Below are 13,975 nucleotides of genomic sequence, written 5' to 3'. Positions count from 1 at the left end.
ATTTTTACCGGGTTTGAGCACCAGAATGATGGTACTCTCCTGCCATTGCAATGGTTGAAGATTACGAGGAGATATCACTTGTAGCCAGATGAGAGATGTTTAATCATCTGACCGTGGATTCGATCTGGTCCAGGAGCAGTGTCAGGGCAATGTGCAAGGGCACTGAGGAGCTCCCATTATGTAAATGAGGTGTTATAGGATTCACTGTGGTATGTAGTGAATGAGACGACTTTCCCTTACAGCCGCCATTTGAGAGTGAGAAAGGCTGGGGGGTAATTCTCCGATGCAGAGGCTCGAGCTTAGTGCTCGGCAATCGCGATTGTATCGGTAGATAACACACCATTTATGTTAACACCGGAAACACCTGTTGGGGTCTGGTACCCAAAAACACGTTTCATCTTTCCCCAGACTGGAGAAGGCAACGTATGGCACCCAATGGTCGAGACGTATCTCTCCCAACACTCCTGCTTCCCATGTTTGATAAGCTGGCGAATACGGACAACGAGCTGTTTAAAGACTATGAGGTGCCGCTGTAGATCATGGTGACACTCCTTAATTGCTTCAGCAACTTCCGATGAGCACCGAAGGTCTGTCTTTCGCCGGGGGCACTCTAAACAGCGAGGGATCATGTTTTCTGCCACAGAAACGATTGTTGTAATCACCTGCTCAACGATCACATCGATGTTCCTGTATGGGAGAAATTCAACGGTGACAGCAGAGGTGAAAGTTTCCCAGTCTGCCTTGTTTAAAGTCCATCTGGGCAGACATCCATGGACCTGATACCAGGGCAGTGACAGAAAGATAGGGAAATGATCATTATTACACAGGTCGTCATGTGATCTCTAGTGGATAGAAGTGAGAAGTCGTGGGTTGCAAATTGATAAATCAATGGCCGAGTTACTACCATGAGCCACACTGAAATGTGTGGCGACCACAGTATTTAAGAGACAAAGGTCGAACTGAGACAGTAAAGTTTCAACATTTCTGCCTCGGCCAATAAGCATGGCGCCGTCCCACAAGGGGTTATGGGCATTAAAATCTCCCAAAAGTAGGAAAGGTTTACAGAGTTGATCAATCAGTGCAAGCTAATACATTCAGGGGTACTGCACCATCTTGATAAAGATATACTTTGCAGACAATTATTTCCTGTGTCATCCTTATTCTGGCAGCCACAGATTCAAGAGGGGTTTGAAGGGGCACAGTTCCACTAGAGACTGAGTTTAAGACATAAACGCTAACTCCACCTGACACTCGATTATAGTCGCTACAGTTTCTGTAATATCCCTTATAGTCACGGAGGGCAGGGGTCCGCATTGCCGGGAACTAGGTTTCCTGGAGGGCAATGCAGAAAGCAGGTGTAAAGCTTAACGGTAGCTGTAGCTCAGCCAGGCGGTGGAAAAAACTGCCGCATTTCCACTAGAGAATGATATCATCTTGAGACTGGGAAGGCATGGAACATTCATTCAATGAGGCAGTTTATGCCTCGCGGTCACCTGCTGCTACTGACTTATTGCCTGAGCAGTCTATACCCATTGTGTCTGAGGGTCCGGCAAGATATAGGGCCTCAGTGGACGCCAGAAAATCTACCTCATCTGCAAATACAGAGCTTGTGGGTAGCGGTGGTGTGGATGCCACTGCAATTCCCTAGGTCTTGGGGATCTTTTTGTATTGCTCTCTCTGCTCCTTGGGTTTTCCCTTGCTGGGAGGACTTCACTGATTCAGTCTCTGGGACCAAGGATGAGCGTGAAGCCGTACGACCAGCTGCTTGGGCTCTTCAGCCACTGGCAGGTGTCATCTTTCCTACTAGCAGAAACCTGGGAAGGAAGTGACCAAAGATATCCCTTCCTAGTGAGAGGAGCCTTATGCTTCTCCAGCGCAGAAGTAGGGACTGATATCCCTGATGGTTGGGGAGATTTTGCTCCCTAAGTAGGTGGTGCAGGAGCAACAGGGAGGAAGTGCCTCCCACCATCAAGGGGGCAGGTGTAGTCTTCCAGCTCTGAGAGGTGACTGGGCTTGGCAGAGCTGATGGGGCTAGAACTGCTGTAGCATTGGCATTAGACGATGTAAGTGTTAAAATTTCCTCATAGCCTCAGTGTAGGTCAGTTGGTCCAGGGTTTTGTACTCCATGATTTTCCCTTCTTTCGGCAAGATCCTTCAGTCAGACGAGCAAGGCAAATGGTGCTCTCCACAGTTGACACAGATCGGAGGTGGGGCAAACGGAGTATTGGGGTGTGATGGGCGTCCGCAATCTCGACATGTGACGCTGGAAGTACAGCATTTAAAGCATCACATTTGGGGAAGGATATAGGGCTTTAAGTGATGTAAAGTGGTAGACCATCACCTTGACCTTCTTGGGTAATGTATTAACCTCAAAGGCCAAGATGAAGGCAACAGTGGCAACCTTATAATCCTACCCCGGTGAACACGCCAAACGAAATGTACACCTCGCTGCTCTAAATTGGGATGTGCTCATCGTCAGACTGCAAAAGAAGGTGCCTGTGAAATATGAGTCCCTGGACCATATTTAAACACTTATGGGGTGCGATTGTTACAGCTTGTCACAAGCGAGTAACGCCCACGACTGGGCAGAGGATGCTGTTTTGATCAAGACTGACCCAGATCTCATTTTGGACAAGCCCTCCACCTCCCCAAACTTGTCCTCTAAATGCTCTATAAAAATCTGAGGCTTCATCATCATGAAAGAGTCACCATCAGCTCATGAACATACAAGGCACCGGGGCAAATAAGAGCTGCTGCCATCCTTAGTCTGACATTCCTCCCGCGGTGTGGCGAGGAAGGGGACCATGAAAGGCTCAGTCATGGAGGGTAACTACAATGTGATGGCGCCAAGCCATGTTGTACACCTTATGTAGGTCACAGGAGATCGCAACAAGATGCCGACAGTGAGTAAAAGCCTGTCAGATGACTGATTCCAATAAGAGTAAATGGCCATTTGGAGATTGCCCAGCCTGGAAGCAACACTGATACGGGGACAAAAGGCAGCAAGAATTGAGTACACAACATAATCTGAAGCTAACCATCCTTTCAAGCAGTTTACAAAGTACATTCATCAGGCCAATTGGGTGGTAGCTGTCTAAAGACATTGGGTTTTTCCCAGGCTTAAGGATGGGGTAACTATACTGTCTTGCCACTGTGACGGAAAAACACCCATGAGCCAAATGAGGTTGAAGACCCAGTGGAGCTGTTGCCTCTGGGGATTGTCCAAGTGTTGGATCATCTGGTTGTAGATGGATCCCAGGCCTGGGGCAGTGTGTCATGAAGAGACAAGAGCCTGCACCAGTTCTCATTCAATGAAGGGTGTATTATAGGGCTCAACATAGTGTGGGATGAAACAGAGGGGGATCTGTACAACTTTGCATTCCTGCCAGAGAAAGGCAGCAGGGCAGGAAGAGGACGATGATGCCATCGTAAAGTGTGTCACGTGGTGTTCTGCGAGGACCAATGGATCAATGCACAGAGCACCTTGAAGATTCAGACAGTGAACAGTTGACTGTCGCTAGTGGCCCAGAATGCCACGGAGCTTTGACCAAACTTGTGATGAAGAGACATACGTCCCCAGGGAGGAAACATAGTGCTCCCGGCATTCCTTTTTAGTCTCCTTAATAAGGTAATGAGCCTTAGCACAGAGACACTTAAAAGTGAGGAGGTTGGTCTGTGAAAGGTGTAGCTTAAATCACTGCAGCAGTCGTTGGCGGTCCTGAATACCGACTGCAACATCCTTGGTCCACCACGGTACCAGTCGACGACGAGGGGCACCTTTGGATAGATGGATAGCAGTCCCAGCAGCATGAAGAATAGTGGCAGAGATGCCTTGCATGACTACATCAATGGAATTTGAGAGGGAGGTATCAAAGTGGACAGCAGATGTATATAAAGGCCATGTAGCCCTGCCAAATGCCCAACGTGGGAGCCTGTCTGCTTGGCAACAGCAGGAGAATGATAGAATCACTGGAAAGTTGTCACTGTCACAAAGGTCATCATGGGATGACCAATGTGAGATCAATAGCAGAGAAGGTGCCATGAATGGCACTGAAGTGCATAGGGAAACCATAATTGAGGAGACACAAATCGAGGTCCATGATAAGTTGGTCAATTAGGATACCCCTACCCATTGAAGTGACACTCCCCCATGGTGGACGCTGGGCACTGAAGTCCCCAAGAAGAAGAAAGAAATGAGGGGGGGGGGGGGGGGAGGGGGGGAGTGGCTGGATTAACATAGACAGTGCAACGTAAGGAAGTTACCTGCCTACCTGGAGGGAGGTAAACATTGTAAATGGTGATTATCAGAGTCGTTTGCACTTGAACCACTATCACTTCCAAGTTGGCACATAGGGGGATCCAGTCACTAATGACAATGGAGCGAACAAAAGTACAGGCACCACCAGATGCTACCCCAGGGCCAGTACGGTTCTGACAGAATGCCCAATAACCATGAAAAGTTGGAGAGTGGTCATCACAGAAATGCATTTCTTGAAGAACAAGACAGAATGCAGAATAGGAGGAGACAAGACATTGCATTTCCGGTAGGTTACAACAATATCCATTGCAATTCCAGTGGATGATTGTGTGGCGAGAGCCCAAGATAGACAAGAAGAAGCTGAGGAGGAGGTCAGGTCATTCGGTAAGCAGTCGTCACCAACAAGGATGGGGTGATATCCATAAATAAGATGTCAGACTCAGATTGTGATGGGGAGGAGACACCTTCAGGGGCACCTTGTCTTGGGATTTAAGTTTCTTCTCCTTCTCCTCCTCCTTCTCCTTCTCCTCCTCCTCTTTCTGAGGTGGAGCAAGGCAGGCCAAAGGGGGAGTACAGGCTTCTGCAAGATCTGTAACTGAAAGAAAATGGGCAAAATTGTGGCGCACAGATGGTGCACCTTGTGGCCGAGTGGCGGTATGAGTCTTCAGGCCTGAGAGACGCCGGGGAGAGGGGTCCCGGGAGGGGGCACTTCTTTGGCCGGGGAGGGGAAACGGCTCCCTGACGGCAGGTTGTAGGAACTGCTGGGGAGGCGGAGGGGAGAGAGGGACAGGACTGGGGTAAGGATGAGGGGGAGGGGGAAATGAAGTAACAGTGGCAAAAGTTGAAGACAGTGGCACTGGATGGAGTGTCTCATACTTTTGGTGAGCCTCAGCATAGGAGTGGTCACCCAGGGACTTTTATTCTTGGATCTTCATTTCTCTCTTGCAAGCTCGGCAAGTCGGTGAGTGAGGGGATTGGTGGGCAGCACAATTGACACACACAGGTGGCAGAACACCGGGGCTTCCATCATGGAGTGGATTGCCACAGTCACCACACAAGGATCCACCATACAGTGGAAAAACATATGCCCAAAATGCAAGCACCAAAAGTACCGCATAGGTGGAGGAAAGTACGGCTTCACATTACCTCCATAGCACATAACCTCGACTTTCTCTGGGAGAGTACCCCCTCAATAGCCTGAGTGATTGCACCAGTATCGGTGCGGTTGTCTTTGCGATGCTTCTGCACACGTCTAACAAAATGATGCCACACTGCTCCAAGTTAGCCTAGAGTTCCTCATCAGCTTGCAGGATCAGGCCCCTAAGAAAAACTACTCCCTGGACCATGTCCAGAGATTCGTAAGGAGTGGTAGACGTGGGGACATTCCCAAGATGATCACAGGCATGAAGAGTTGGGTGGCAGAAGAAGCTTTAATCAACAGGGAGCCTGACCACATTTTACTAACTGTAAGAGACTCCACTTCACCAAACTTTTACTCGATATTTTCCATGAAAAACAATGGCTTTGTGGTGGTGAATGTGTCCCCACCTGTCCTTGTACAGATGAGGTAACAGGGAAATGGTTTCATCCCAAGATGGCGAACCTGGCCCTCCTCCCATTGTGTAGCTAGGGAAGGGAAGGTTGCCGGGACATATGAAGCAGCATTCAAAGACCAGTCACGATTCGAAGAGACGGCCATATTTTTGCAGCTTGATACACTTCATACACCAAGTATCTACCCTGATACCACCCACTCTGACCAGGGGCTCTCCCCATGTGCACCACCCAGGCACAGCAAGGGCCAACTGGCACTGTAGCCATTGCCGAGAGTTTTGATGCTCCAAGAAGATAAGCAACCACTCCTTGGTATACATAGAGAGAGAACAGCTCAAGGATCAGTAGTGTGATCCCTGTGTTGTCATGGGGCTTAGCCATATGGGTACGTAACAGCCCCACCCCAAGGACTGGCTACACGTGCTGGTGACCTAACAGGGTTGAAGGGGGCTACAGTGGGGAAGGGAGAGGGGAAGGAGGGGGAGAGGAATCCACACCATAGATGCTATGGAGAAAATTCTTACCCATATGGCTCACACTAAAAACAGGAAATTTTGAAGTGGAGGTCAAACCTCAAGTGGGGAACTAAACGCCAAAAAGGATGAATGAACAGCAAAAGGAACAAAATTGCAACCAATACAGGAAACCAGGTGTATAGCCAGGTCAACATAAATCAGAACACCGAGAGGGAGGAAGGAGGTGGCAACAGGATGGAGCCAGGATAGGGAGCGAGGGTGAAGGAAATGCAGCCACGGAATGAAAAATGGGCCGCAACAGCTCAGGGCCGCCATGTGTGCCACTCATGAACTCACAAAAGAACTGTGAGCCTTATGGGGGGACACTAAACAGAATCGCAGACTGAAAGCGAAGTAAATAAATCTATGGTTAGACCAAACACCAGCCATATACCAGGAGGTACAAATACCACAATGAAGACCAATTCAATGGATATGATAAAACAATTATCATCTAAATTGTCATATGAAATGTCAATTATGTGTAATGAAATAACCACTGAACATAATTAAATGTCATCATAATTATCAACTATGTATAATGGAAGTTGTTCTCAAATAACAAGCTTAATGAAAATTGTTTCAAAGATAATGTTATAGCAAATGCTATGATGACTGACATAACAAATTTATCATTACAATGCGGCACATTAACTAATGAAATTACAGCCTTAAAAACTGCCTATCAAGCCACGTGATGTGACAAAACAGTTGTCTGGCGAACAGTCACAGTGTTTGTTCATATCCTATGTTTGGAGATAGACAAATTTAATGCAGAGCAAGATGCTAAGATTAAACTTAACTTGACACAAAAAGAGAAAGTTTTGAAAAAGATTATTCCATGTCTATTTCAAGGAGGGAAACTCATATAAATGAAAGACTGAAGTAACAACTACTGTGTGTTGTTTAGTACGCAGTTACAGATGCATTATCTAAGGGAGGCACTTTGAGAGATGCAATCAACAAGGACTTAAACCAAATTAAAATGGTTCAAAACAAAGACTTACCACAGTGGTGGGATAGTGTCCTCACAAATCAGTGACATCCAACAGGAAATAACATTGGATAAACAGAAAGTAATTGACTCACCACCCTCCGTTGTTAGAGTAAAAGATGAAAATACTAGTCCTACAGTGTTTGATCTAAGTCATGTAGGCATGTCATCTAGCCCTGTATTGTATGACATTTAGGCAGAGCCTCAACTGTCATCTGTTCTGCTTGACAAAAGCTTACTAGAACACAGACAATTCCAAATGGTCAATCCAGATATAAAACATATTCACCCCATTGTCTTCATTGCGTGCTTTAAAGGTGTATTACTGAGATAGTCAACTGATCAACATAGAAATCAGTTCATCACAGGTTTCATTCAGGGCGCCCCTGGCACTGCACAGAATTGTCAAAATTATGCACAAAGTATTCTTAACTAAGACTGGTCTAGGGGTGTCCAGAAAGGCTCTTAAAGGAAGTCTTTATCCAGAACCTTTTAATAGTAGACAATGTAGCCTCCACAATTACTTTGTAAAGTACCTAAATAAAACAAGCTACTGGGAGGAGCCCATATGTGACTGAGAAGTTCTAAGAATATAGAAGGCTTTCCGGTTCCCCAATAACACTACACATGACTCTAAAATAAATAAAAAATAGCAGGTAATAGAGCCATCTTTGGCTAAGAAGTAGTTTTAATGCCAATTAGCATTAAAATTCCAATTATTCATGTTTTTTTAATGTGCTCCTGCTGTGGTGACTGAACAATTAATTTTGGATGATCAATGTTCAATCATTTTCTTACAAATTCAGTTTATGAGGGATACATTACACAAGGAATCTACAGTACAAACATTTCTAATTGATTTTTTACTGCAGTTCTTTTCAAGCTGTGTGATGAAAACAGTTACAGATTATCTTTCTAAACCAGTACAGTTTTTAAGGCTGGCAGCCGTGTTCTATGCTACTGTCAGTTAAGTGCTTTAATTATTTGGAATAGATTTTGCTGCAATTGATCTGGGGTTTGCAATCAAGCCACATCCTAACTCCTTAAAACCTTCAGACTGCAATATGTCTTCAAATTTTACCTCATACTGAGTGCAGACAAAACTGTGAAGCACACTGCTACATTTTATGTTGTCTGTAAGCTTAAGTGAGGCATTTAATTGTCAACGAAAAATCTGCCACTTGTTGGACAACTTTTCAAATGTACACTCAATAAGACATGTCAGTCTAGTCAGATGGTAATTAAATGTGCAGATTAGTGAAGATAAAGTTCTTTCTGCAAAAGACCACATCACATTCTTGGACAATCTGAATATGCAAATTCCACTGATACGTCTTTATGCTCCCTGACAACGGACCATCATTTTTAAAAGTTAACACCCACTCTCCTCAACAGATTCCAGTGAGATGTTGGGAATACTCCTGGCATTGGTAGTAGAGCTGCTGAGAATAATGTTTAGTTGACAGCATAATAATGAAATGTGGAAACAGAAACAATGTTAAAAATTTTGGTAACAGAAAGTAGTTTACTTGTGACTCTACAGAAGGACGAGGACTGTCCTCCACTCCATGAACCTCATCCTGCTCTCCATCAGAGCTGTTGACCAATTCAACAGGAATGGCACGCACCCCCTGCAAAAGCCTGGCATGCACCTCCTGCAAAGGCCACAACAGTAACTGGAGTTAGTCATAAATATGGTGTGCTGGATACAAAAAAAGTGCTTTCCTTCACATCAGATCCGATAAAAGTAACTCAAATTTAATGCCTATCAAACATAAAATGTCAAACAATGGAAACTCCAGGTAGAAATATCAACAATGAAGGAAAAGGCAGATTGCTTCTTACCATAAAGAAGACACATTAAGTTGCACACAGGCACAATTAAAAGACATTTACACAAACTTTTTGGCCAGTGCTATCATCAGTAAACCACACACACACACACACACACACACACACACACACACACAGGCGCGCTACCGCCAATTCGAGCATCTACTGGAATTGGCAATCATGTGAGCGAGAGGTGTGCTTGCATTGAGCGTGAAGTGTGCTTGCATGTGTGAATGAATGATTTGTATCTCTTTTACTAATGCAGGCTGTGGTCGGAAGTTTTATGTGGGTATCTGTCAATTGTGCCTGCCTGCAACTTAATGTGTCTGCTGTAAGGTAAGTAGCAATCTGTTTTTTCTTACATTGTTAAACATGAAATGTGTTCTTTTTTATGCATTCACACAACTGTGAATCCAAGAATAAAAACACTACTTTACAGAAATTCTTCAGAAACATTAGCCAAGTCTTAACCGTATCGTGGGATACCACACTTACTGTCACTGGATTTTTAAATTTTCACAACCTATCAGTTAAGTTCTTTTAACAACAGTAGAGTAGAAAAACTGATACATGAGTGCCAGTACCAATTTAGTGTATCTATGTTATTGGCCCAAATATTGGTGGCCAACTATAAAGTTCTTTGTGTCTACATTTTACAACAGCTGAGTCCAATAGCTTGCAATCCCCATCCTTCCTCTCTTATTTCAACCATTGTTACTGAGGGTGTACGACAGAATATTAATCATAAAAAACTGTTACATTAAAATAGTAAGTAATTGCTGCGTGTATCACCTGGGGGCGGGGGTGGGTGGGAGAGGAGAGAGAGAGGGGAAAAAAGGGGGGAGAGCAGGAGGGAGGGAGGGAATTCAGAAATTTATAAAAATTAAAAGCTGTAGAATCTCTGATTTACAGACTGTTACTTAAATAATAATAATAATAATAATAATAATAATATTCGCTTAATCACAAGGGAGACAGACATTCAGTAGAAATGGTAAGGCTCACAGTGATGCTGGGAAGAAAAATCACATTCATTTTGTCTCTATTGGCGAACTATGATTTTGTTCCTCTAACACTGTAACTAAACATCCAGCACAGTTATGATCTTAAACATTCACATACAAAGAGAACGTACAGAGATATTGATTGAGTCAAAGGGTACATTTGAGAGAGGCAGCTATTACACACTGTTCCTCTACACTCCACTTCTCACTACCAGTAATTATAGTTTTCTTATCTCATGAATCAATGGCAGTAGCACTGCTATAGCTACCTTTTAATGACTGCAAATCAACAACTTACTCAGTACATGGAAAAGATGCACCTTTCAAAAACTATTTCAGTTGTAATATACAGCAACACTTTAATTACTGTAGGACACATCACATTTATGTTTGTCAAAATTTACTTATCAAAAAAATTTCTTTCACTATTGATAAAACACCCACACATCCAAACTTCAGGGTTCTCCACACTGCAGATTTCAGTGAGTAAAAAATTTAGTGGTTTATGTTTCCCACCATAGCAATTTTCATAGATGCTGCATATAATAAGCAAAAATATATTCACAGGAGATTTATTTACTGCGCAATACCACATTACTGAATTTACCTTGCAGTTTTAGTGCATTAAATATGGAGTGATCGTAAACCCTCATCTTATCATGCCATTCCTTTTAAAGTCCAGTAAAGTTTCTTTGTAAAGAAGATAGCCTGGAATGTATGGTGTGTTGGCATTTGGGTTGGCTCCTGAGTCACGTTGCCTACTGGCTCCATGTGAGGGCGGCTTCTGCCAGAGTTGCTCCACCACTGATAATCTTGTGTTCCTCAAGTCTGCTATCTGAACAGCCTTCGTACTTTCCGTGTCCAAGATGGTGCATCCCATAGTTCCCCCCATATCCAGGAGAATGGGGTCTCGCAGGGCTCTGTATTGAGCGTATCTCCATTTTTAGTGGCCATTAATGGTCTAGCAGCAACTGCATGGCCGTACGTCTCACCTTCTCTGTATGCAGACGACTTCTGCATTTCGTACTGCTGCACCAGTACTGGTGTTGCTGAGCAGTGCCTACAGGGAGCCGTCCAGAAGGGACATTTATGGGCTCTAGCCCACAGTTTCTAGTTTTCGGCTGCAAATTCGTGTGTTATGCACTTCTGTCCACGTCATACTGTTCATCTGGAACCAAAGTTTTACCTTAATGATGATCCATTTACTGTAGTGGAGACATATCGATTCTTAGGACTGATTTTCGACACCTAATTGACTTGTCTTCCTCACCTTTGTCAGCTGAAGCGGAAGTGCTGGCAGCACCTTAATACCGTCCACTGCCTGAGCACCACCAACTGGGTTGCAGATCACTCTGAGCTGCTGCAGCTCTACAGAACCCTTGTTCAATCCTGCTTTGACTACGGGTGTCTGGTTTATGGTTCGGCGGTGCCCTCAGCATTGCTTTTACTTGACCCAGTGCACCTCTGTGGCCTTTGCCTAGCGACAGGAGCTTTTAGGACGAGTCTGGTGACCAGCATCCTGGTGTCAACTGGAGTTCCTCCATTGCAAGCTAGGCGTACGAAACTGTGGGCCAGTTACATTGCACACATTTGTAGGTCTCCTGAGAATTTGAATTACAGTCTCCTTTCTCCACTCGCGGCAGTTCGTGTCCCACATCAGCGGCCAAGGTCAGGGCTAACAATTGTGGTTCACGTGCGATCCTTTCTGTCTGAACTGGAATCCTTCCCTTTACCACCTCTGTGGTATACACTTAGGCTGCGGCTTCGTCTTGACCTTTCCCATGCCCCAAGGACGCGGTTACTCCTGCCGCTCTCCACTGTAACTTCCTCTCGATTTGTGACATTTTCCCTGGCTCTGAAGTGGTTTACACCAATGGCTCAATGGCTGATGGCCATGTTGGCTTTGCCTACATCCACAGAGGCCATTTTGAACAGCATTTCTTTGCCCGATGGCTGCAGTATATTCACTGCAGAGCTGATGGCCATCTTTCGTGCACTTCAGTATATCCGTTCATGCCCTGTGGAATCGTTTCTTTTGCGTACTGACTCCTTGAGCAGCCTACAAGCTATCGACCAGTGCTACCCTCACCATCCTCATGTAGCGTCCATCCAGGAGTCCATCTATGCCCTGGACCGGTCCCATTGTTCAGTGGTGTTTATGTAGCACCCCAGGACACGTCGGCATCCCCGGCAATGAACTTGCTGACACACTGACCAAACAGGCTTCGCTGAAACCTCTTCTGGTGATGGGCATCTCTGAACCTGACCTGCATTCTGATGCACGCCGTAGGGTTTTTCAGCTTTGGGAGACGGAATGGCATAACAGTACACACAACAAACTGCGAGTCATTAAGGAGACTACAAATGTGTGGAAGACTTCCATGCAGGCCTCTCGCAGTGAATCAGTTGTCCTCTGCTGGTTCCGCATTGGCCACACTTGGGCAACCCACAGCTAGCTCCTGCACCGTGCAGACTCGCCGAGTGTCAGTGCAGTGCACGGTTGACAGTGGTTCATATTCTGGTGCACTGTCCCACTTTGACTGCCCAGTGATGAAATCCTGGGTTACCGGACTCATTGCCACTACTTTTATCTGACAACGCCTCATTGGCTGATTTGGTCAGAACAGCAGCTCGAACATAGTTACAGTGCTATCATTAATAATTAAAGATCATCCATTGTTCAAAGTTATTGTCTACAGATTTCTAGCAGCAGTTGAAATGTGTATCACTCTTTAATTGAAAGCACACAGAAATGGTGCAAGGTTCCCATTTGTCCTTCTCAATGATTGGGTCCAAACAAAGAAAAGGAAGCCTGTCAAATACCTTATAATGAAGGGAAGATTATTATACTTTTTCAGAACTTCTCACATGCCCATTACAAGTGAACAAATATAATGAGCATACCAAAAAATTGTTTGGAAAAATGTGAAATGGCCAATCTTCTCTACAAAGAAACTTTACAGGACTTTAAAAGGAATGGCATGATAAGTGAGGGTTTATGATCACTCAATATTTAATGCACTAAAACTGCAAGGTAAATTCAGAAATGTGGTATTGCACAGTATATAAATCTCCGGTGAATATATTTTTGCTTATTATATACAGCATCTGTGAAAATTGCTATGGTGGGAAACATATGCCTCTAAATTTTTTACTCACTGAAATCTGCAGTGTGGAGGACCTTGAAGTTTGGATGTGTGGGTGTTTTATCAATAGTGAAAGAAATTTTTTTGATAAGTAAATTTTGACAAACATAAATGTGATGTGTCCTACAGTAGTTAAAGTGTTGCTGCATATTACAACTGAAATAATTTTTGAAAGGTGCATCTTTTCCATGTACTGAGTAAGTTGTTGATTTGCAGTCATTAAAAGGTAGCTATAGCAGTGCTACTGCCATTGATTCATGAGATAAGAAAACTATAATTACTGGTAGTGAGAAGTGGAGTGTAGAGGAACAGTGTGTAATAGCTGCCTCTCTCAAATGTACCCTTTGACTCAATCAATATCTCTGTACGTTCTCTTTGTATGTGAATGTTTAAGATCATAACTGTGCTGGATGTTTAGTTACAGTATTAACACTTTGGGTCCTGAGCCATTACGTGCGGGTGTCTACCATAAAGACTGGCTGATTTTAACGTATTTTAAACTACTAGAACTCGTGTAAGGTTTCAGTTATAGCAATAAAATTACTCTTACTGAAAAACCTAGACTTTCTTGCTTAAAACCATATATAATACCTTTCTCTTGAAATAATACACACTTTTGACAAACATTATTATTATAACATTGTTTTTGGAAAAAGGAAAAATTGGTCAAA

General features: G+C 44.2%; 1 protein-coding gene across 2 annotated transcripts in view; it reads right to left on the bottom strand.

Moving 5' to 3' along the window:
* LOC126281113 (uncharacterized) overlaps positions 1–13,975 on the bottom strand; it is a 55,265-nt gene that overhangs the window by 30,797 nt on the left and 10,493 nt on the right. The window contains exon 2 of one of the 2 annotated variants that reach the window (XM_049979816.1): positions 8,851–8,976. The exons of the other annotated variant lie outside the window; for it this stretch is intronic. Coding sequence (XP_049835773.1) covers positions 8,851–8,976 — 126 coding nt within the window. The remainder of the gene's footprint in view (positions 1–8,850; positions 8,977–13,975) is intronic. 2 annotated transcript variants of the gene reach the window in all.

This window comes from Schistocerca gregaria, chromosome 1, assembly GCF_023897955.1.
Source record: "Schistocerca gregaria isolate iqSchGreg1 chromosome 1, iqSchGreg1.2, whole genome shotgun sequence".
In the NCBI taxonomy this organism is placed as follows: Eukaryota; Metazoa; Arthropoda; class Insecta; order Orthoptera; family Acrididae; genus Schistocerca; species Schistocerca gregaria.
The sequence above is the reverse complement of the archived record's forward strand: the minus strand, read 5'-3'. Positions and strand labels throughout refer to the sequence as shown.